The sequence below is a fragment of the Bos javanicus genome, chromosome 13 (assembly GCF_032452875.1).
Source record: "Bos javanicus breed banteng chromosome 13, ARS-OSU_banteng_1.0, whole genome shotgun sequence".
Taxonomy (NCBI): Eukaryota; Metazoa; Chordata; class Mammalia; order Artiodactyla; family Bovidae; genus Bos; species Bos javanicus.
Window position 1 is genome coordinate 9,544,357 of NC_083880.1, and position 25,257 is coordinate 9,569,613.

Here is a 25,257-nt window from a genome sequence, read left to right on the forward strand (position 1 = left end):
TGTCTCAAGCTTCCGTTTTACCTTGTGTAGACAGGTACCTCTCAGGAAGACACTCCATCCACCTTTCTTTTGTCACCTCCCAAAGGGAAAGTCTTTTGTCTTCCAGATAACCTAATTTATTCCCTCTCCACCATCTTGAACTTTGTAAGTACTCAACAATCATTAATTCATGACAGAGATACCTAACAGCTTTTGAATTTATTCATGGGATGATTCTTCTATTCAAAGAACATCTTTATATACTTTTCTAATATCCCACAAAAAAGCCAACCAGTGTTTTGTCTTGCCAGTTCTGAAGGTAACATCTGCACAGAGCACAATGTGTGACTGTTTTAAACAAAATGTGTAGGCACACCAGTTATCTCAATTCAGAAACATAAATGACAACAGTGAGAAATGTAACTTTTAGAAGGGAATTTAACCTGAGGGCTTAAAGTTAATGAAAAAGTGCAATTGTTGTTTTGTCTGTTAGAGCGAAAGAATCCCATCATTGCGCTAAGCTTTGTTTTGGCCATAATTTTCCCACTTATGATGTGGGTACCAGCTTATGTTTCACAACCCGAAAACCAGTGTAATTTATAACCATAAACACCAGCATAAATTGATGTCTATCCCTAGCTGCTCCATGGATTCAACTGGAAGACTTTTGGAAAGTTGCTTAATTCCCCTTTGTTTCCTATTCTTTAAAAAATGCCACATTAATATGTTTCTTATTATTGTCATTCCTTAATGGTTATTGATTGTGTTTTGTATCTCTGTGAGGCGTTGCAACTTCCCCAGGGAAAACTGTGTTAATGAACAGTGTTTGTAAAGTACTTGGAAATCCTCGGATTAAAAACTAACCATATCAGAATATAAGTATTTGTACTAATATGCCATATGGGAGAAGCATATGTCATCTATTAAGAGGGCATGTGTGGATTGAAAATAGTTGTCTGGCTGCATTGCCTTGTGCTATTTTTATATCAAGATGTGCCAGGGCAAGTTTTGGTATGCCTCTTAGGAGACAACAGGCAAGTAAGCCAAGATTCCTGCCTTAGTGGAGCTTATATTCCCTTAAGGATGGATATGCATAAACCACGGACATTAACACCTACCTAAATTAAATATTTGAAGGTGATCAATGATCAAAAGAGGCAAAAATAAAAAGCAGATCAGGATAAGGACGGAGTGTGTGGAGGTGGGGAGATGTTGCAATTTTAAGTGGCATGTTCAGCACAGTTTGTAAAGGGGACGTTTGAGCAAAGACTTAAAACACCTGAAGGAAAAGGAATCGAGGCAGAGGGGGATGGGACAGGCAGTACAGAGACCTGGGGAGAAGACAGTCTCATGCTGGAGAAACAGCACGCAGAGGCCAGTGTGGCTGGAGTGAGTGAGAGGGGAAGAGACTAGGAACAAGTCAGAGCAGGAAAACAGCGGTCCCCATCACATGGGGCCTTGCTGCCTTTGCATGGAAATGGTATGATCAGACTTAAACATTTCAAAACAGACCTTCTGGGGTAAGAATAAGGGCTGTCGCCCCAATCTAGGAGAAGTGGGCATAGAGACTGGACCAAGGTGATAGTGAAAACAGATGAATTCTAACCACTGGTGTTCCCTACATAGCACCACATTTGATTTTTAGGAACCATTATTTGTGATCAAAGAGACATGACATTTTAAAGCTAGCCCAGAATTCAGTGAGGTTCAACTAGAGGCTCAAATAGACACCGTATCTTTTCTCCATCAAGAACTGAAATAAGGTTTGAACGACAACAAAATAATTATTGTTTAGGGGAGAACGAAGTTTCCTTCTTGACCACTTGGCAGGTGTTAATGGAACCCTGCTGGAATGTGGGCGCCGTGCAAGATGCTGAGGACACCTCAGGAACAGTATGGACATCTTTCTCAGGATTTACAGTTCAGCTGTCAAAACTCGAAAGAGGTCACAGGAATCTGCAAGACAAGAAAGATCTCAGGTTTTGGCACAGTCTGGCCCTGATTTTTAAGTCTCAGCTCTGCCACTAATTGTGGGGCTTTGGGGCACTTATTTGACCTCCCACAACCTTGAAATCTTTATCTGTAAAAAATGTAGATAAAAGTCTAGCCCAGGAGGACTGTGGAGGGCTTCGCGGTAACAGGTCAGAGGTGCGGAAGTGCCCGTCCCCGAGAGGCAGCAGCTCCCGTTCGTGTCAGATGGTGACTGCCTGACCATATACCGCTCTTTGATCTGCCCTGGAAGACACACATGAGGCTTCTCGTTACAGTGGGGAGGCAGCCAACTCAGGAACTTAATTTCCTGATATTCATATATGTAGATCAATTGGTTGACACTACCTCCAGAACAAATGTTTAAAGGTTTGAAATGAAACTTTCTACCTCTCTCCTTTTGTTCTTTTCTTTCTTTCATCCTAAAAACCTTTATGCAGAGTTGAGCAAGGTTAGGCATTCACACTGACGCACGGGTGGTGAGGTAGGGAACCAACCTCTCCCACCCCCGGCCTCCAACCAGCCGGGGTGTAGTTGAGGTCAGGAGAGTGTCTTGGCCTCAGATTGAAGGAGACTAAAGAAACAGGACAACGAAAGGCAGTTTGTGATGGGAGATTGCCGTGAAAAGTATTCTTAGAAAATTTTCAAAGACTTCCACATGAGGAATGTCATCACTGCTTAATTGCGTTGTGGTCACAGAGAAGGTCTTTGTAGAAAATACAGACCAGGGTACTCAGGGCTGGCAAAGGTGATAAGGGGGTGATTGTGTCCCCAACTTACTCTAAAATGGATCAAGGCAAAAAAGAAAGTTTCTAGTACTATTCCTGGAACTCTCCATTGTTTGAAATTGTTTCAAAATATCTTTACTATTAAAGAACAAATTTAGAGTTGTACCTTTGCACCCATCTGGCTTCAGTGTTGGAAAAGCTGGTTTCTCAATGTTCTTAGTGTTCTGTGTTAACTTGTATGAGATTACAGTTTAATTCTCAGCTATTATGTTAAGTATCATTTTCCCAGGCTTCCTGCAAGCAAATACTAGTTGTGACTCCAGGAAGGCAGTAGGGACTCTGGTATCAGTGCACTGGGTTGAATCCTGGCTGAAATCACTGTGGGATCTCGGGGAGAGTATCTAGCGTCTCTGTGCCTCAGTGTCCCCACCCACGAAATGTGGATAATAATAATATCACCTCGTTGGGTTGTTATGAGAATTCAATTTGATAATCTATGCAGAGCATTGAGACACTGAGTGGAACATAGCCAATATTCCATACGTGTCAGCCAGTATTAGCTAGGTGTCAATGGCACCCCACTCCAGTACTCTTGCCTGGAAAATCCCATGAATGGAGGAGCCTGGTGGGCTGCAGTCCATGGGTCTCTAAGAGTTGGACACGACTGAGCAACTTCACTTTCACTTTTCACTTTCATGCATTGGAGAAGGAAATGGCAACCCACTCCAGTGTTCTTGCCTGGAGAATCCCAGGGATGGCGGAGCCTGGTGGGCTGCCGTCTATGGGGTCTCACAGAGTCGGACACAACTGAAGTGACTTAGCAGTAGCAGCAGCATACTGCTACCACATAGCTCTATTAAGTAAAGCATAAACATTCATGGCAGAGCGTACTTGTCAAGAGCATTCCTTATATAAGCTGAATTTATTTTTTGAGTGTCTGTCTTCTAGAGAATTTTGGGATGTGTAAGAATACAGCTGTGTGGCAAAATACACAATTTAAGACTGAATTCTTTATACATGAAAAAGTACTGAGTTAAAAAAAAAAAAACTAAGACTTCCTGACCTGAGAAAAATTAAGATACCATTTGTATTAATCACTATTATCACAATAAAACAATATAACAAATCACCCCAGAGTTCAGAGCCTTACAACAAAAAGATTTGTTCTCGTGCTCAGAGGTTTACAGGTTGACCGTGGGTCTGCTGATGTAGGCTAGGCTCCATTGGGCCGTTGGATATCAAGCTGTGAGTTTTCTGGTCTTGCCTCCAGACTGTGATGTGGGTCAAGCCTGCTCCTCGTATCTCTCATCCTCTCTAAACCAGTGGCTAGAGAGGCATCATCTTGTCATGGCCAATGGTAGAAGCGCAAGCACTAAGTCCAGTTGTACAACACACTCAAGCTCTTTGCTCCTATCACGGCTGCTGACATTTCATTAGCCGTATCCCTGGATCAAGTCCAACAGGAGTGGAAGGACACTGAGACATACAATCCATTACCAAGGAACTCAAGAACTGAAGCCAGTAGTCCAGTCTGCAAACCACTGAGTTTGAATTGCCTGTGCCCTGCCCATGTCCAGAAACCTTGGGAAAGACAGCAGTGTGCCAGCAGGCAGCACACGTCAGGTTGCTTCCCCAGCAGCAAGAGTGTATTTGTTCTGACTTACCTCCTCTTTCCCTTCCCATCCTTATGCACATTGCACAAAAGGAACTGCAAATATCAGGATAGCAGTTTGTAGCCACGACATTGAAATTTTGCCCTTAAAAAGCTCATCCATATAGAATTAAACATGAACTGCATATTTACACAAATTCACTTTGTTGTCAATGGGAGACCCTACTGCTTGCCACTTACAGAATTAATACTCACAAATGGTAGAAAGGAAATGCGCCTTTAATCAGAAGTCAACAATCTGGGGAGATGGTGGACTCAGCATCCCCCAAAACACACCTCCACAGGTTCCACTCAGCCATGAAAGGTTTAAAGGAAAGGAGGAGAGTAAACTCAGTTAATCACTGAGACAGGGGGTCAGACTCGTCACTGTCCCCCACTGCGTTCAGGCTGTTGACTTCTGTGATCTTCCCCTAGACACTATCTTGTTCACACAGCTTGGTCACACAGTTTGCTCATAAGATTACTGAAAGGGAAGCTAGGGAAGAGATCTGGTCATCTGTTAATTGCTTATTCTTCTTTGATCTACAAGTCAGGCAAGGTGTTGTGTGATTAAAAGGTTTGAACGGCGTGCTTGGGCCAGAAATGAGTAGAGGTGGGGGTGCCTCATTTAAAACTTAGTTACAGTATAGCTTTGCTACAGGGACAAGAAAAGGGGCTTTCTGCTGAGGGCAGTTTGCTTCTAAGAGCTGCTGGCAAGTCCCCACTTGTCAGAACATCATCCTATTTCTGTGGGATTAGAGGGGAAGGTCTGTCTTCTGGAACTTCTTCATGTCAACATAGTGTTCTCGAGTGGAAGACATCAGCATCTCTTTCCTGACAGTTTTAGTTGCCTGCTCTCGTATATGGGCAGGATAGACTACAATTATATTGATGCCAACAAAGATAGAGACTGTTACGGGCAATCATGTCCATCTCGTTCTCTTGAGGTCAGTCCTTGGAATCATGCTGCCCGTGACTCCGTGCTGCGCGAGACGGAGGGAGAAGCTCCTGTCATGGCTGCAGTCTAGCATCACACAGTTAGATTTTTTTCCCCTCTGGTGGCAGTTATGGTAACTGTAAAGCAACTCAAGAATATGCATCAGATGCTGAGTCTGCAGTGCTGTTGTCCTGATCATGAACTTCTTGGTTCTGTACTTGAGAAAGTGGGAGAGCCCTGTAGGATTCTGCTCGGTTCCAGCTTTACAGCAGGAGTCTCTTATTTTTATTTCTATAAAATTCCTGAAACATCCCTTACATATAGTATGTGCTCCATGCATATGGGTTGAAAGAATAGAGGGCAGAGTTTTCATACTGGAGAAGCAGAAATAATTCAGCCATCAGAATTTGCACAGGTCACCATGCTTTTAGGCGTGGGGAAGTAGTCTTATGTGACACTCAACATGAATGAGGTAGAAATTTATTATTGGAAATAAATATGGAATCCTAAGGCAATGGCACCCCACTCCAGTACTTTTGCCTGGAAAATCCCATGGACGGAGGAGCCTGGTGGTCTGAGGTCCATGGGGTCGCTAGAGTCGGACATGACTAAGCGACTTCACTTTCACTTTTCACTTTCATGCATTGGAGAAGGAAATGGCAACCCACTCCAGTGTTCCTGCCTGGAGAATCCCAGGGATGGGGAAGCCTGTTGGGCTGCCGTCTCTGGGGTGGCACAGAGTTGGACGACTGAAGCGACTTAGCAGCAGCAGCAGCAGAGCTATATTAACTAGGAGAATTTAGCTTCCACATGACATCTTTTAGGCTCACAAAATAGCCTGTCACTTCCCTGTATTTCTTCACATTTATTGTGAGCCTTTTAAATCCCTTCTAATAACCTCGAGTTTACATTCCCCAGTCTACTGCACTTTTTATTGTTTATATGCTTCCTGTGAAGATAGCTAGACAGACAAGCCCACCAAAAGGAAAGCCTGTCCTTATCCAATACTTATGGGTAACGGTGTAATGGGATTTTTTTCTTTCCTACCAGAGGAAGCCCACTGTTTCACTCAGAACTCACCCATTGGAGGCATTTTAAATGGATGGGATGTTAGAAGCCAGGCAAACTGTCCTTCTGAAAGTGAAATGAATGCTAGTCTAATTGCCAGAGAATATATCAGTTGGGCTTGGAAAGCAAGACTTCTACACTGGCTCCCCCTGCTGGCTCTGAGGATGCACTGTCTTTGGAAACTGATGAAAGCAATATACCTAATCCCTTTCTTTTGAGGGCAAGGTATTCAAATGCCAAATGTAGCATTCCTCTAGAAGGCGTTTACTCCGTGATAAACATACCAAGTGTTTCTTGAATTTGCTTCCAAAGGGCAAAAATCCTGCAACCCAGAGCACCCCACAGCCAAGACTCTGTTCTCCAAGAGGAAAACAGAACACGCCACTTGGGCAATTTCATTAGGGAGTGGGACCACCGCGGACCCGGGGATTCAGGGTAAAAACCCAGTAGCTGTAGGTGAGATAAAGAGCCAGACTGTTTCTTACGGTTATAAAGTTGGTCGTGGGGGCTCTGAGTTTCCTTTTCATGTGTTTAGGACCTCTGGAACCTTCCTGTGACTTAAATGTTGTTTCTCTTTCCCTTCTCTCTTTCTCTCTCCACAAGAAAGCTTTTTACCCCCACTCCATGAGAGATGCGGTGACCAGATTAATTTTAAAAACAGTCGGTCACTGAAGACTTCAAGCCTGTTGTAAAATCTGTGTTAAAATGTCTGGCTGTCAGGGGAGACAGGAAAGCTGGTAGATTTTTCCTGCTTGAGTCTGAGTCCATGTGGTGGGAGGAAGGCAAGACACTGACCCATGGGACACTGACCTATGGTTTTGACACGTGCTCCTGTACCAACTGGACCTTGTGAACAGGAGCAGGAACATCAAGGATTACTGTTGCTTTCCTGCAGCACCTCCCTGGAGAACCAAAACAGAGAGACATCAGAAATGTCCTTGTAAATATGCCACGGAGAACCTTGGGTTTGGGGAACTGCAGAGCTACCCCTACCGAGGTTACATTATAACCCTGTGACAAATGGCACAGTGCTGGGCAGAGGGAATTTGTTGTGGTTCAGTCGCTAAGTCATGTCCAACTCTTTGCGACCCCGTGGACTGCAGCACGCCAGACTTCCCTGTCCTTCACAGTCTCCCTGAATTTGCTCAAACTCACATCCATTGAGTCAGTGACACCATCCAATCAGCTCATCCTCTGTCATCCCCTTCTGCTCCTGCCTTCAGTCTTTCCCAGCATCAGGGTCTTTTCTCATGAGTTGGCTCTTCACATCAGGTGGCCAAAGTATTGGCGCTTCAGCTTCAGCATCAGCCCTTCCAGTGAATATTCAGGATTGATTTCTTTTGGGATTGACTGGTTTGATCTCCTTGCAGTGCAAGGGACTCTCAAGAGTCTTCTCCAATACCACAGTTGAAGAGCATCAATTCTTCGGTGTTCAGCATCCATACATGACTAGTGGAAAAACCATAGCTTTGACTATATGGACCTTTGTCAGCAAAGTAATGTCTCTGCTTTTTAATACGCTGTCTAGGTTTGTCATATTGGAGAAGGAAATGGCAACCCACTCCAGTGTTCTTGCCTGGAGAATCCCAGGGACGGAGGAGCCTGGTGGGCTGCCGTCTATGGGGTCGCACAGAGTCGGACACGACTGAAGCGACTTAGCAGCAGCAAAGCAGCAGGTTTGTCATAGCTGTTCTTCCAAGGAGCAAGCAAGGGAATTATACACAGTTTATTTATTTAGCTGTGTGGGTCTTAGTTGCAGCGTGCAGGAGTCTCATTGCATCACATGGGATCTTTCATTGCGGCCCATGGACTCTAGTTATGGCGCATGGGCTCTGGAGCGCAGGCTCAATAGTTTAGGCAAGCGGGCTTAGCTGCTCTGTGGCATGTTGGATCTTAGTTCCCTGACCAGGGATCAAACCCATGGCCCCTGCATTGCAAAGAAGTGGTCCATTCCTAACCACTGGACCACTGGGGAAGTCCCCATACTTATACGTTTATCCATAGATTGCATCTCTTCCCCTTGTCAGTGTCACTCTTGTTTATTTATTTATTTGCTTTTGTCACTCTGTTTTAAACTTTTTCTTCCATTCAGGTCAATTCCAGATGTTTTTGCATTTTCCACCCTCCTCAATAGGTTCTTTTGCAGAGCTGCTTGGTGAAAGGTTCCCTCACTGCCGCCGAGGCTCTTATTTCAGCTCCACGAGTTGCATCCTCCTCTGGAAGGATGCCCATCCTCTTGCCTCTGGATTAAGTGTTGGTAGTCGTAACAGATGGTGGGTCAAAGCACTCAAGTACAACTCGGTTAAGTGGTCTAAGCCTGGCTGGGGGTCAGGAATTTTTAAAGGACTCAGTAGGGTGAGCCTTCTGCTTCCTGTGATCTTGGCTGAGGTCATCAATTGGATGTGTTCAGCTGGCAGCAGGGCCAGGTAGGGAGGTGGGAGATGGCTTCATCCACATGTCTGGCCCCTCTGTGCCGCTCTCTCCTTGTCCCCCTCTCCCCTCTGGGGGCTCACCTGAGTGTCTTTAAGCAAGGTGACTGGCTTCCCAGAGGCAGAAGGGGAAAGCTGCCAGTTCTCTTAGGCTTTGGCTTGAGGGGCCCAGAGAATCATATACACATTTCACTGGTCTAAACAAGTCATAGAACGAGTCTGAATTTAAGGAGTAAAGAAGTAGATTCCACCTCTTGAGCAACAGGGAGCTTTGGCCATCTTTAACCCGTGTGTGCAGAAAACTTCTGCTTCTCTGCTTTCTGTACTTTAACTGTCTGTCTTATATTTTATTCCTTTGTCTTTATAGAAATTCATCATTTAAAAAAATTGTTAAACATATTTGGAAACCCTCCCAGCAATGAGTTATAAAATGATGCCTTTATTTGCCTTTGAAAAGTTTGCTTTTTTCTACACATAAATCCACAGAGATATATTATATACATTTTAAGCCAAAGGGAAATTTTTAGCTAGTTTCCAATATATAGCCACCATTATACCTGCCCAGTTATTTATTTTTCAAGGAGTTATGTATTCCAGCATAAACTTGACCAGCATAATCTGTTCAAGACAGAATATTTTGTAGCATAGAAATGTTAGACTGTCATGTGTAAAATGTAAGTAAATGTCTAAGAAATTAATGGTGTGGGATGGGGGGTGCAGAAGGGAGTTCCAAGAGGGAGGGGATATTCATATATGTATGACTGATTCACTTTGTTGTACAGCAGAAGCACAGCATTGTAAAGCAGCTATACCCCAGTAAAAATTTTAAGTAAAACCTGTAAAAAAAATTAAGTAAAAATAGGTAGGTTTTTTGCAACATAAATCAAACAGGAAAATAAAGTGCGTAGGAACATAATCAGCCAATGCTCCTTACACGGTGCATATTGCTTGAGTCAAGGGAGAAAAGCAAATTGAAATTAAAATCTGTTTGGCACTTTGGGAAGTGCTGTATGAGAGGAGAGATGTGACTAGAACTGCTGAGTGAATTTTGTTTACCGCAGTTCAGCTTTCTGCCAAGCAAATCATGCGAGAAGGGCCGAGGATAAATGCACCTATTTATGTAGGTAATTTTTCTGTTTCACACCTCTGATTCATCTCTCTGCCTCGCTTTATGGCGAGTCATGCTACATTGGTTACAATTAATTTCACCACTGCATATTAGCCATAAAGAGATATTTCATAAATTGACTTGATGTATATTTTCTTTCCCCCTCTGTGGTTTTCGTAAAAGATGAGAACGGTCCAGAGGAAAAGCCGAGTGCAGAAGAAACAGAAGAGCAGAGCCAAGAAGCAGGTGGGCTCAGATTTCTTTTGAAGCGTCTCCTCGGCCTCGTCCCCAGAGGTGAACAATAGCTCGACTTAGTGCTGTTTTCAGTGTTCATGCCGTTTCATCGGGTTAACCTCAGTGTCCATTGTGGTCTCCCTCAGGCAATCACCAGCCCTGTTAACGACGAGCGTCAGGGTCTTTAGTCAGAGGAGTGCCCTCTCGGGCGTCAGTCACGAGCTCCTTTTTGCTCCTGTGTGATAGCAGCTTGCTCAGTGATGTTCTGCATGGGACCGGCAGAGGCTGGAAGGACCACGTCAGAGCTGGGCTGACTAGGGCAGGTCAGAATCAGCAGATTCAGTCTGAGGGGAAAAACGAAATGAAAAACATTCAAAGGACAGGCATCAGAGGCTTTCCCTCCACCACACGTGGAGGGGCCCATACTGGTTTGCACTCAGTTTTGAAGAGCTATGCTTCTGTTCATTTTTCTGTGTGTTGTGGATGATGCTGTGATGTGGCCTTGACTACCCCACACCCAGAGCTCCGTGAGATCCAAAGAACAGATGTGCCAATGAAATGCTTAGAGATCTTCTGCTGTAGATTGTAAATTGAACATTTTTAAAACTCAAAAAAAGATGGTCATCACCTTAGGTTTTTCTTTTCTTCCCCCCAATTTTTATACTCAGGCACACACTCCTTTGAAAGAACGATTCACACACATGTTATGCAGTTGTCAACATAACCACCCAAATAAAAACTTCCTCCTTCTATTTTTCCAAGTCATTTTTCTGGTTCTAATGAGCCCAACAAGTGGGGCATCTTTAAAATGGGGAGCTCTGCTCATTTGCCAGCCACACTCTGAGCCATACACTGGACTCTTGGAAATAAACCAGGCGCTGTGATAGGTTTGTCACTGAGAAGTTCCTCCGTTAACCTTGGAACTTTTGCTGGAGAACCGAAAGCCTTTATTATTAAACTGGAAGATGGAATCGAAGACGGCCAATCAGAGGAGGCACTGAAGCAGGGCGGCAGGGACCTTGTGTACCTGCTGCTTGCTCAGCCAGCGCCCCTTGCTTAAATGCAGAGTCCTTGAGGTGGAATGGATTTCTGATAGAGAAAAATGTTGTTATCCACACCACTGTTGCCCCCAGCGCCCGGTCACCACATCGTTATGTTCCGTGGAAGATGAGGCTTCTGTGAAAAGCTGTCACTTTTTTCACTGTTTGGGGCTGATGAGTATTAGTCAACCAGCTGCTGACAGCTGAGGCCATCCTCTGAATGTTGTGGCTTTACAGGTTTTATTCACTCATTGCGTGTTGTGTATGCGTATGTGTTTGTTTGTGTGCTCAGTCATGTCTGATTCTTTGTGACCCCAGTTGCTCTCTGTCCCGAACTGTCTTTATCAACATAAATTTCTCCCACCCCATTCATATACATACACACATACACATGTGTGTATACACACACACAGGCACACACATGTATACATGCACACACATCTGCCTGCATTTTATTTATGCATCTCTTTTTCCCTTAATCAGTTGAGAACAGGCAGTTTCTTTATGGATTTGGGACCATCTTGCATGTTAGCAAAGAGTCGTAGAACATAAGCCTTCTTCTCTACCTCTCAGATGGACATCACCAGCAAATGTGGCTGCCTCTCAGTGTAGATAAGATTCCCAAACACACCTCTTCTTATTCTTCTAAGCAGGCCTTCCCGCTGGTTCAGAGCCCAGTGGCAGGATTCGTCTCAGATCCTGGCCACTGTCCGCATACATGGCTGTAACTGCTCTACCTCCCTCGTCCTGGTGCAGAGAAGTCAGGTGCAATGGTGGTCACTAAAATGCTTTTGACATGCTGTTATTCTTCCAAAATAAAAATATCTTCCTTTCATTCATTAGAAATTCCAGCTTCAGTTCTAACTGCACAGCTCTGCACGCCTCTTCCATATCATGCAAAAAGCACAGTCTTCAGCCAGCATCATCCAGCGGTTCTGACTGCTGTCATGATCAAATCAAAGTGGTAGATCCTATTCCTCAAACAGCCACTCAACAAATACCTATCCAGTGCTCACTGTGGCCCAGGCACTGCTCTGGGCCCTGAAATAGGGCAGTGAACTATAAAGACAGTATCTTTTCTTTATTGAAATTTATACTCGGGTGGCAGTGATCCAAAAGGAAATAATAAGAAAAGTGTGGTAGTGATAAGTGCCTCGTGGAGAAATGAGGTAATGCAGAAGGAATCCTGAGAAGACAGCTTTCCATTGGCTGGACTCAGGGAGGACTCCCTGATGACCGTAATTAAAGTGAAATCTCAGGGATAAAATGGCCAGAGAACGTTCCAGATGGAGGGACCAGAGAATGCAGATGTTCAGGCAAATTTTAACATATCAGAGAAGGACGTTCAGAGTGACTGGAGCCTGATGGATGAGAGAGAACAGGAGTGGGATTTGGGAAAACACCCTAGGACCAGGTTATATCTGATGTAATCAGTAAGAACTGATTCTGTTAGAACTACAAGGGGAAGCCAATGGAAGGCTTTTGGTAGTGAGGGAGCATAGTCAGTTTTAACTAGCTCACTCTTGCCTGTGAATGAAAATGAGTCAAAAGAGCCAGAGTGAGACCAGTTGAAAGATGGTAGCAGGAAAGTAGTGATGGGCGGTTCCTGGAAATGCAGACAAAATGGACTGACTGCTGTGTTTTCATCCCAGAGGCAGAGGTGGCAGGAGGTACTGATAGCTTAGATACAGGGCATGGGGACCCAGGCTACATCCTAGGCTTTTAGCATCAGTAACTATGTGGATGATGGTGCCACTGACTAGTGTATGAAAGACTGGCCACAGGACCCAGTTTTTGTTAATAGAGTGGATAGTTCGGATTTGGCCATGGTAAATCCAGGAGGACTCTCAGCCATATGGGACGTCAAGAAGCCAGTTAGATACATGAGTCTGGATGTCTAGGGAGAGATGTGGGCCAGAAATACAGGCGTGGGTGTCGCTGGTATAAAAATGCTACTTACAGCCACATGACTCGGTGAGATTCACTGGAGAGAACATGTAAATAAGGAGAAGAGTCGGGCCTGGGATAGACACCACGGCATCTAGATATGTGGCAACAAGGGAAAAGGAACCGCTGCAGCAGGAAAGTATTTCAGAAAGAACGGAGTAGACTCTGAGATGCTACTGAGAAGTCAAGGAAGGTGAGAAAGGAAAAAATGACCCTTGGATTTGGCAGTGAGGTCACTGACACCTTTAAGAAGAGAATACTCCAAGGAGGATGGAAGCCAATTGGAATGCGTTACAGAAGGACTGTGAGAGGAGGAAGTCTGCTATCTCGGGTTGCCTTGAAGGGAAGCCGAGAACTGGGATGATGTGACATTGAAGGAGAGTTAATTATGTTTAGTCTGTTCTTTTGTTTTTCATAGGAGTTTATCACCTAACCAAAGAAAGTGATTCATCTCCCATTATCTCCCTACTAAAAATTTTTATTCTCTGTTCTGGTAGAAATGTGACCTGAAGGTGATAGTCACGTACATTACAGACAAAGGATATGCTGAAAAAAATATCTGGTTAGCCTTTATTTTGTTGAAAGTATAGATATTTGTTAATTGCTCACAGAATAATATTAATACTATGTCAAAGATTCAGTTTAATAAGTGTATCTGTAAAGTTTTAAAGGCATTACCAAGGTAGCCACTTTTTTACTTTGTGTGGAAAAATCAATCTTTTTTTGAGATATTCAACACTTTATTATAAAACAGATTTTTGTTAGATTCTTTTGCTCAGCTGTGAGTTTCCCTGGTGGCTCAAACAGGAAAGAATCTAACTGCAATGCAGAAGACCTAAGTTGGATCCCGAGGTTGGGAAGATCCCCTGGAGAAGAGAATGGCTACCCACTCCAGAGGACTTCGTATGTGGCGCTAGTGGTAAAGAACCCGCCTGCCAATGCAAAAGACATAAGAGACACGAGTTCAATCCCTGGCTTGGAACGATCCCCTGGAGGAGGAAATGGCAACCCACTCCAGTATTCTAACTTGGAGAATCCCATGGGCAGAGCAGCCTGTTGGGCTACAGTCCACAGGGTTGCAAAGAGTCAGACATAACTGAGCAACTAACACACGTTTGCCCAGCTGTAGGCGAATATAAATGTCCTGAGCGTGCATGTGTGTGTGTGTGTGTTGTCATGTGTTTTTGAGTTATCTTTAGTTTTATAACCTCGTTACTGCGTGAAAAAATGTATACATTCCTTTTCCATTTGTCAAGTAGTAACCATTCCAAATGATTCTGGTAATCCTTCGCATCTTAAATTTACTATTTTAGTGTTAGTAAGTTAGTTACTATTCTGCAGGCCAAGTGGAGTGAGTCCATGGAGTGCTGAAGTCCTAAATAGAAAGACCAGCTCTGATGAGGTTCATTGCTGCTGTGCTTGGCGGGGAGGGGGTGGCGCAGGACAGGGACCTCCAGGTTCCTTAGTCCCCACCCTGTGCTCCACTGACATGAAATCACCAAGCAGCTTTTGGTGCTTTGTGACAAACGCTCGCCTTCTCCCGGGCCTCTGCACCCACACCCGTCAGACGCGCCCCCTGCAGCCTGACAGCATGGTGTAAAGGGATGAGGCGCGGTGCTAAGGAAACCCAGACTTTAAACACACGCACAGAAAAGCACTTTATAGAAACTTGCAACCCTTTACTAAGAAAACTAGCCTACCATTGTTCTAGAGGCAAGGGAAGAAACAAAAGGCCAAAGCATAACAGTCCCAGTCTTCTTCACCAAAACACAGTTTAGTTCACTGGGCTCAGTCTTAACTAAGGGTTCTTGTTCCATTAGTCATAGAGGAGGGTCACAGACCCCAGCCCCTCCAAAGACAATTCAGTGTCTAAGAGCTTGAAACGGGCTCCTATGTCCTTCAGTGGAGTGGGAGGTTAAGGTGGGTAGGGCAGCACTAACCTCACAGTACGGACTCTGAGACAGTGTCTCTTTCTGCCTTACAGATGGCACCAGCACTGCTTCGGCGCCCAGCCCTTCTTCAGAGGAAGCAGTTGAAGTCTGTAAAGATGAAGGTATGAGACCACTTACTCATCTAAAAATCTGTGCAAACTCTTAGAAAACCATCTGGATTTTGTTTGTTTGGGGAAAATGAAATAGTGAGCAAATCCATCCAATCCTCTTTAGGCATGACTATTTCCAACACAAATATCCAACCTGCTCTATTTTATTCCGTATCTACCCTTTTCAGAATTTGTATATCCATTTGTTCCTCTAATAGTAACTGTTCATGAAACAACAGGATGATTGGAAAAATTATGTTTAAAGAAGACGTTTATTTGAAACAACAGAAGGAAGCTGTTTACAGCTACTTGTCGGGAATGGGTTCATTTGAGAATCACCTACCAGAGAACACCATTATCTAGACAGAATAAAAAAGAAATGTTTGAAAGGCATCCTTGAAAATAAATCTTTGACAAGAGCATCATTCCTCATTCTATGGACAGTTACTATGAGAAAATGTTGCTGACCCAAGTATCTTTAAAAGAAGAAAAAAGGAAAAGAAAAATTTATGTAGGTTCTAAGAGAAAATTTGAGGGAGAAATTGCAGGGACATTCATGGGCAGATAACACAGTTTTTAAACAGATAACACAGTACTACCTAAAGGAAAATGAAATTGTCATTTCTCCCCCCTGTGATTAATTGTCCCCACACACAAAAAGTAATATTTTACATCTGTAATTGACAACTACTAAAAACTCTCTGAATGGTAGATGAGATTGTTGTACAAATGGCCATCTGCTAAACCATATGACCTCCTTGGAACTTTTAGATTTATATGCTGAATGCATTTCTTCAGTTTGGAGTGATAAGAAAATATATCTGCATGTAAGATTGATATTAGCTAGTCCTGGAATCGGAGAAGGCAATGGCACCCCACTCCAGTACTGTTGCCCGGAAAATCCCATGGACGGAGGAGCCTGGTAGGCTGCAGTCCATGGGGTCGCTAAGAGTCGGACACGACTGAGCGACTTCACTTTCACTTTCCACTTTCATGCATTGGAGAAGGAAATGGCAACCCACTCCAGTGTTCTTGCCTGGAGAATCCCATGGACGGAGAAGCCTGGTAGGCTGCAGTCCATGGGGTCGCACAGAGTCAGACATGACTGAAGCGACTTGGCAGGCAGTCCTGGAATCAATGTTTAGAAAATCAAAGTTGTCTTAAAAATAACACTCAACTGTTTACATGATTCATTTCATCTCATGTTGCCTGTAAACAGTTTTTATTAGTGAGACATCCTGTGTAGGAAGGGTAGTTGCTAAGACTGTGAGCTCTGGGGCCAGATGCTTGAGGCCTAGATCCTGTCTCTGGCACTAGAAACGTATGTAGCCTTTCATGAGGAACTCTAGTACTTAGCCAGGAATTAACACATCATCACAGGCAGTTAACTTCTCTGTGGTTCAGTTTTCTCCTCCATAGAATGGAGAATTACCTCCCAGAATACAGCAATCCATGCCCATTGCGCAAACTGTTCCCCTGGTGCCTACGCAGAGTGGGTTCCCCAGGAGACTAGGGAGCTAACCTTTATTAGGGAGGGCTCTTGGAATCAACACTCATGAAAGGAAAGCATGCAAAACTGGATAAAGAAATTGAACTGCAAGGCGTTCTCAACCGAAGCCGCAGCCAGGCTGAAGATGGCGTGACGGTTCTGAGACGTCCAGCTGGGGTGTGGGAGTCTGGCTCTTAAAAGCTCCCACTGAGGAGTCACCTGTCACTGGCTGCCAGGGGAAGGGGCTGTGGTCTTGGATGAAGCCTCTCTCTTCTGTTCCGATGATCCTAGAAGCTTGAGAAGGGATGAGGGCCGCCCATGACTAGAAGAGGAAGCTCTTCCTTCCTGAAGGGGGATCCTGTGGACCGAGACAGCACCCACTGTTCTGTTGCTTTTGCTGGTCTTTTTTCTAGTTCCTTGTCTTTTCTCTTTTTTTAATGACTCCCTTGGCATCTCCCTTTATACTATTCAAATATGTGTTTTTTGGTTGTTGTTTTATGTTTGTTTTTTGGGTTTTTTGTGCTCGGCTTTCTTTACACCACGTGGGCTTCTTCTATCTGTTGTGTGTGGGGGGCTTCTCTGGTGGTGCACAGGCTTAGTCGCTCCGCGGCATGTGGGGTCTGAGTTCCCGAACTGGGAATCGAGCCCCATCCTCTGTATCTCCCTGTGTCTCCTACATCTCCCGCATTGGCAAGCAGATTCTTTACTACCGAGCCACCTGAAAAGCCCTCCCAATCATTCAGCCTGTGATAAAAAATTTTTTAATGTCTTGAAGTAGAATAGGAGAGTTTTAGGAAACAAGAGAAATAGTCTAATTTAAGTGCTTCAAACTGAGATACTTCCTGTGGAGTTGTTTGGTTTGGAGATGTCACACCTTTACAGAAACACACCACGATGTTTCTTCATGCTTTTAGGATCTCACACCATTAATTGCTCATGCCAGGATCAGTTTCTCAGAACACTTTTACATGTTTCTTTTTTTACACAAAACTTTTAATGGTGGTAACTCCGGTGAGTTCTGAAATGTATCACAAATGCCAGTTCCTAATAAGACCGAATGTGAAGTTTGGGGGATTCTTTTACTGAAATTGTTAATATCCATTAACCCCTATATCTAAGGAAAAGAATTTTGAAGTGCACATTTACATGTGACCCAGTTTCCATTAAAATTAGAATATACAGGTTATGATTTTTACCTTTTTTCTGAAATAGCAGGTATTTATGGAAGACCACTATTTTAACTGATTATCATTCCAATGCTTAGACTAAGCGTCTATTGCTTATAGAACTGCAAGTGTTGGAAATATTACATAGTTTAGCTTGATTGATAGAGACATGGCTTAGAATGAAAAAAAAGAAATGAATTTGCCATTGAGATCCGCCAAGATTGAGGTCGTGATGAGGTTAAAAGGCATTCATATGTGTTGAGAATTCATTTCAAATACTCACCGTCATGTTACATGCAGAAATATATCTCCTTGGTGATGTCTGGGCTATTTATGATCTCTGCAGCTATAACACTGCTTATAAAAATGCTTATTACACTCTCCAGTTTAAGTGCCGAGCATTTTGCTGACCATAGGTTCTCAAGGAGCCCCTGCTCTTGTCTTTGTTTCTAGGCTTTGCTTCTAACCCAGCATCTTCTTCTTAGGTCTTGGAATCACCAATATTATGGACTGGCCTTTTTTTTAGTATCCTTTCCAATATAATTCTCAGAAATTTTGAGCCTCGTCAGTTATTTTTAGCTTGGCTTATTGGATGGCTGGCTTTATATTTGTTATAATTTTGGCTCCCACAGGAACCTCAATGTCTTAGAGTGCAAGGACTAAAAATAAACAAAAAACTGAGCAGGCTAATGTCACTTGGTTTGGAAGACAAGATTTTCTTTTTTAATTAAAACAGGTATGTGGAAGCAGAATATTTTCAAGAGGAAACATCTTTGGGGATGTCTTCTAGGTCTGTGATTTTGTTCAAGTATTCTAGCCACATTTCCCACCAGGTTCTGAGAATGGATACTTATTGCCCATTTACCCTGTGTAACTGCTAACCATCCAAACCACTAACAGAAGGAGGTACAACTCATAGATCAAGAGCTAGAGTCTGAGTTCCAGACGGAGGACACCTGTTCCCAGGGACTCATCCCAGCCCCTGGGTGGGCAGTGGTTGAGCTGGGAGGATGAGACGTGAGGAGGAGGAATACGGATGAATAATTCATCCATACGGGGTGGATGCAACAGCCAGGACTGAATAGAAATGAACTCCAAGTTAGAGAAACCTGAGAAAATATCTGTCAGTTGATAGGAGCTCTGAGGTCATTTATAAAACGGGGCACGCACTTGTCTATTGGCAGATTTCTTTCTCTACTGGTAAAAATATTCCAGTGATTGATTTAACGGTAGTTTACAATTTAAATCCTTAAATGCAAACCCAAGAGTACAAGTGTTAAGGCTATTTAAGTTAGCAAATATAGAAGCAATCAGATGAAGGGGAGTGTAAACCCAGGATTAAAATGAGCATTAGGAATATCAAGTACTCTGGTTGAAATTGCTACATCATTGTCATCATTATTTAATATATAGTCAGTCTGCTTAACTCAAGGAGAGTTCTCTGTTCTGTTAACTCTTAATAGATCATCCTCACTTGTAGCCAAGGTTAAGGCACCTTATTAGGGGGAAAAATGCTGTTTAAACACATCTTGATTCCCCTATCTTATTTCTTTTTGTTGTCATTTAGTCACTAAGTCGTGTCCCACTCTTTGTGACTCCATGGACTGTAACTCGCCAGGCTCCTCTGTCCATGGGATTCTCCAGCAAGAATACTGGAGTAGGTTGTCATTTCCTTCTCCAGGGGATCTTCCCAACCCAGGGATCAAACTGGTATCTCCTTCATTGGCAAGTGGATTCTTTTACCATTGGACCACCTGGGAAGCCCATCTTATATCTTAATCAGTACCACTTTGAATTTGAAGGTCAGCTAGACTAAACCATATGCTCATCATATGAACAAAATCAACTAATGCTCAGGTGCACACACACTCGAGGTCGTATTCCTTCGGAGCTCTGAGTAAGTCACATAATTGCTGTCTGCTGTTTATTAAGTGGATGTCACTTGGCAAAGGACGCCTTAACATTGAATCTAGTTTCAGGCCTCCTAGCGGTCAGAATTTCTATAGGATGGGGGAAGGCTTGAGAAAGAGTCAAACTTGCCAAAGAAGACAGCAGAGAAAGGATCGGGTTATGGGTGAGGAATTGGATTCAGGGATGAGCAAGTGAAGTTAAGTGAAGTGAAAGTCGCTCAGTCGTGTCCAACTCTTTGTGACCCCATGGACCCCATGGACTGCATGGAATTCTCCAGGCCAGAATACCGGAGTGGGTAGCCTTTTCCTTCTCCAGGGTATCTTCCCAACCCAGGGTTCGAACCCAGGTCTCCTGCATTGCAGACGGATTCTTTACCAGCTGAGCCACAAGGGAAGCCCAAGAGATGAGCATAAATGCTCCCAACCACGAGTAGCTGTAAGCCTCCAGAATCTGTTTCTATTCCTTGTCTACATGTTGGAGAGAAACAATACACTGGGCCACCCATGAAGCTCCCCTCAGACTTTGCTCATCTGATTTTCTTAGTCCTTTCCCTGTTCTTGGAATCCATTCTCGCCCTGCTTAGCATCCTCCCCATGACCTACCACAGTGGGACAGAGCTGTTCCCCTGCCCTAGATATGCACCGATGGAGGTCTGTAGACACCACGACACCTCTGGGCTATCACTCTTGAATGGTAAGAGTCTGAAGTGTGGAATGAGAGCCATTGCCCTCTGGTAGTTCAGTGAAGAGGAAGGAGCTAAGACAAATGGAGTGTCACCTGGACTCAGTTCAGTTCAGTTCAGTCGCTCAGTTGTGTCCAACTCTTTGTGACCCCATGAATTGCAGCACGCCAGCCCTCCTTGTCCATCACCAACTCCCAGAGTTCACACAAACTCCTGTCCATCAAGTCAGTGATGCCATCCAGCCATCTCATCCTCTGTCATCCCCTTCTCCTCCTGCCCCCAATCCCTCCCAACATCAGAGTCTTTTCCAATGAGTCAACTCTTCGCATGAGATGGCCAAAGTATTGGAGTTTCAGCTCCAATACTTCTTCTTTCCAAAGAAGAGCCAGGACTGATCTCCTTTAGAATGGATTGGTTGGATCTCCTTGAAGTCCAAGGGATGCGCAAGAGTCTTCTCCAACACCACAGTTCAAAAGCATCAGTTCTTCGGCACTCAGCTTTCTTCACAGTCTAACTCTCACATTCATACATGACCACTGGAAAAACCACAGCCTTGACTAGATGGACCTTTGTTGGCAAAGTAATGTCTCTGCTTTTGTATATGCTATCTAGGTTGGTCATAACTTTCCTTCCAAGGAGTAAGCGTCTTTTAAGTTCATGGCTGCAGTCACCATCTGCAGTGATTTTGGAGCCCCCAAAAAATAAAGTCTGACACTGTTTCCACTGTTTCCCCATCTATTTCCCATGAAGTGATGGGACCAGATGCCATGATCTTAGTTTTCTGAATGTTGAGTTTTAAGCCAACTTTTTCACTCTCCTCTTTCACTTTCATCAAGAGGCTTTTTAGTTCCTCTTCACTTTCTGCCATAAGGGTGGTATCATCTGCATATCTGAGGTTATTGATATTTCTCCCAGCAATCTTGATTCCAGCTTGTGCTTCATCCAGCCCAGCATTTCTCATGATGTACTCTGCATATAAGTTAAATAAGCAGGGTGACAATATACAGCCTTTACATACTCCTTTCCCTATTTGGAACCAGTCTGTTGTTCCATGTCCAGTTCTAACTGTTGCTTCCTGACCTGAATACAGGTTTCTCAAGAGGCAGGTCAGGTGGTCTGGTATTCCCATCTCTTTCAGAATTTTCCACAGTTTATTGTGATCCACACAAAGGCTTTGGCATAGTCAATAAAGCAGAAATAGATGCTTTTCTGGAACTCTCTTGCTTTTTTGATGATCCAGCGGATGTTGGCAATTTGATCTCTGGTTCCTCTGCCTTTTCTAAAACCAGCCTGAACATCTGGATGTTCATAGTTCACGTATTGCTGCGGTGCTTTACATTTCTGTACAATCTATTATTCATTTTGCAAAAAGGTAACCTGAGAGAAAGGAGAGAAAGAAAGGTGTGCATGGGGGTTGGAGAGAAAAGAATTACTTTAACAATATTAACTCCCATGGCAGATACTCACATGATCTTACATAACCCTCAAAAATGATAGTATCTTATTCCATATGTTTTAGCACTTATTTTTCTACTGGAAAGCATAATGCATATTTATTGAAAAGTATTTTTGAATGCAGAAAAGTGTAAAAGGTAGCAAAAGCATATAATCATTTTCATTTCAGAGATTAAATTGTAAAAACAAAAAGTTTGTTTTTCAGTTAGCGACATACCCTGAACATTTTCCCATGTCTTTAGGCATACTTTTTATTGGAGGCATAATATTTCATCATATGGTTGTCCCATAATTTACATAGCCAGTGTCCTAATGTTAGATTATTTAGTTATTTACAGTCTCTCTGTTATAAATAATATAGAAATGCAGTATTTATATTTTAGATAAATCTGGATGTGTATCTATGATCAGTTCCTCAGGATAAAATCTTGACTTTGGGTTGATTTACCAGGGAAAAGATTAAGATATTTTTTATTGCTTACCTTTATCTTCTTATTTTAAAAGTAATGTGTGTTTATTCAATGAAAAAATAGCAAAAAAAAAAAAAAAGAAAAAATCACTCATAATGTCAATCCCGAGAAATAAACATATTAGTATGCTAGTCTATAAACTTCCAGTCTTTTTCTAGGCTACCACATACATATATATATATTTACCATATAAATATATATTATATATATATACATATATATACATATATATATGAAGTGTTTTTTTGGGGGGGAGCATTCTGCAATGCATACCATTTTGAAGTTGTCTTTTAAATATAGCAAGATTGTGAAATTTTTTCCATGTCTTTTGATAGTCTAATATCATTTAATTGTATTAATAATTCCAATGAGCAAAAGTCTATAATTTATTACCCAGGCTCCATTTTGAGTCATTTCTTTGGTTTCAGTTTTAAATTCTATACTAGCCAGGAACATTCTTTTAACTTGGTAAATGTTCATGATCATTCCTGTAAGGAAATTCAAATAAATGAAAAAATGCATACAAATCTTAATTTTTTTTTACAATGAATAAAATGTGTTCCTTTTTTTGATTTTTTAAGTAATATATGTTCATTATAGAAAATTCAAATAATTAATGGGAGTGTTTAAGGAATAGAGTAAAAACACATGACCAATACAACATTGTAAAGCAATTATCCTCCAATTGAAAATAAATTTAAAAAATAAAGAGTTAAGACTTAAAAAAAAAGAATAAAACCACATATGTAGTCACAGCCTCTTGAGACAACTACCATTTGCATTCTGAGGGCCATTTCTTCATGCATCACTTTCTGAATATTTGCAACCACGTAAAATTTTGTATAAATCAATTATATAATGTGTGATTCTAATATCATTTTCCTTTTATCTTATTTGCTAACTTCCCACTTTCCAGATATTCAGAGGGTAAAGCATGCTGATTAAGAATCTAGTCTCTGAACTCAACTCCCAGAGTCCAGATTCCAGCTCTCCTCTGAGCTCTGTGACTTAGGACAAATTATTTAATCTCTGTGCACCTCAGTTTCCTCATATGTAAAATGGGAATGATGACACCTCCATCATAGGATATTGAACATTAAAACAAGTCAACCCCCTTAAACATGTCAAAGAATGTCGGATACACAGTAGAAGGCACAAAATTTTTAGCCATTGTTAAATATATGTGCTTATTTTCTAAAAAATATGTCATATTCTAGGCACTTGTTACAGACAGCAAAACTTTGTGGAAACTGCTTGTAGTCTTTGTGTAAATCTAATTCATCCATTTTAAAGCTCAAGTGTAATCCATAGCTTGGATACACTATAGTTTATTCGACCATTATCCTATGATGAGCAAGCACTTTCTTCCCACTTTATTGCCATACACACAATGCTGCAATAGATGTCTTTGCCCATATGTCTTTACAAGAAGTGCTTTTATTTGCATGGGAAAAATTCCAAATCATGCATTCTCCCTTGAGGAGTATAAGTTTTTAATAGATATTGCCAAAGGGCTTTCTCAGAAGACTATAACAATTAGTATTTCTATCAGCAATCATTATTCTTGTTATTCCTAATTTTCGCCTGTTCAGTGGGTATAAAGTAATAACTCATGACATTTAAGATGTCAATATTACTATTCTGATTTTGCAGGTAACTGAGGCTCAGAAAGTTTGAGTGACTGGTCCAGTTACCCAAAAGGTAGTCAGAATTTGGAAACCAAATCTGCCTGAACCCCAAACCCAGGCTTCTTCAATGCCACCATGCTGCTTTGCAAATCGTGCTTCTGGAGAAAGGGATATCCGTGCCTGCGGGAAGTAGGACGCAGTGGGAGGGCGCGTGGGGAAATAGGGCCCAGGCTAGGCTAGCAGGGTGCTGAGGCTAAGGCGACCGCAGAGACCAGCCTGCTTGGCCCACGTCACAGCCCTGACCCTCATCATGGCCTTGGTCCCAAGCTGAGTGACCATCTTACTCAGGAATGAGGACACAGACACCTTCGGCTATGGACCCCACCAGATATGAAGCTCAGACCTCTTTCTGTATGGTCTGGTTTATGCTCCCTCATACCCCACAGGGACCCTGCTCTGCAACCCAGCTCACTTACCCGTCATCCTCCAAACCTCACTGGCCTGCTGTATTCCACCACATTCTGCTACATGTGCTCATCCAGGATTCACTCCCAGTATCTTACCTTAGTCTTGCACTTCACTGTTCCCTTCCTGTCTTACTCTTTCTCTCCCCCCTCCCTCTGTCCTTCCCTTATTTCCATCAGATTATCTGAGCCAACACTTCAAGGACAGGAATCAATTCATATAATGCAGGGCAGTTGGTGGAGGGAGAGGAGGAGATCCACATTTTCATCTTTCTTGATTTCTCCTCTCCCTATTACATTTCATCATACAAGAGGGAACTGTCTTTTCGCCTGTTTCTTGTAAATCTGTATAAAAATTATCATGTGCCTTATTTCTATATAATATGCATGACATATCCAACTCACTAGTATGTAAATATCTTGAAATCAGATATCAGATCTCATTCACTTTCATGTTTCAGGACCAATACAGTGACCTGTGCATAGTAGGTCCTCAATATTGGATATAGAACCTATCACAGACAAGGGCCACTTATAATTCTCCTAATGTCATGGCCACTTTCCCAGAATGATTGTTACTATTAAAGCTCTTATTAGAGCAAGTTCCCTTTCAGAATCCTCCTGTTTGAAGAGTGAATTTTCCCTAAATGTTGTAAGAACACAAAAATTCAAGCCATGGACTTCCTTGTTTCACTTTCAGACTTGGATACCCTTATCCTGTAAGAGAACAAGATAAACTTCTAAATGGTGAATGTATATAGATTATTTCCAATGAGTGAGGCTAGTTATTTATGCCTAATTTATGATAAGGCTTTTCAGATAAGCACTTCAAATGCTTTGA

The 25,257-nt window shown here is 42.7% G+C and overlaps 1 protein-coding gene across 3 annotated transcripts in view; it reads left to right on the forward strand.

The window, feature by feature from the left end:
* The window catches only part of MACROD2 (mono-ADP ribosylhydrolase 2), a 2,305,220-nt gene that overhangs the window by 2,147,291 nt on the left and 132,672 nt on the right, over positions 1 to 25,257 (forward strand). For 2 of the 3 annotated variants that reach the window (XR_009740200.1, XM_061435643.1), the window contains exons 12-13: positions 10,073 to 10,183; positions 15,095 to 15,163. Coding sequence is in view for 2 of the 3 variants with exons in the window: in XM_061435643.1 (XP_061291627.1) it covers positions 10,073 to 10,183; positions 15,095 to 15,163 (180 nt within the window). In the remaining variant the exon portion in view is untranslated. The remainder of the gene's footprint in view (positions 1 to 10,072; positions 10,184 to 15,094; positions 15,164 to 25,257) is intronic. The other variant, XM_061435644.1, reaches the window with a different exon arrangement.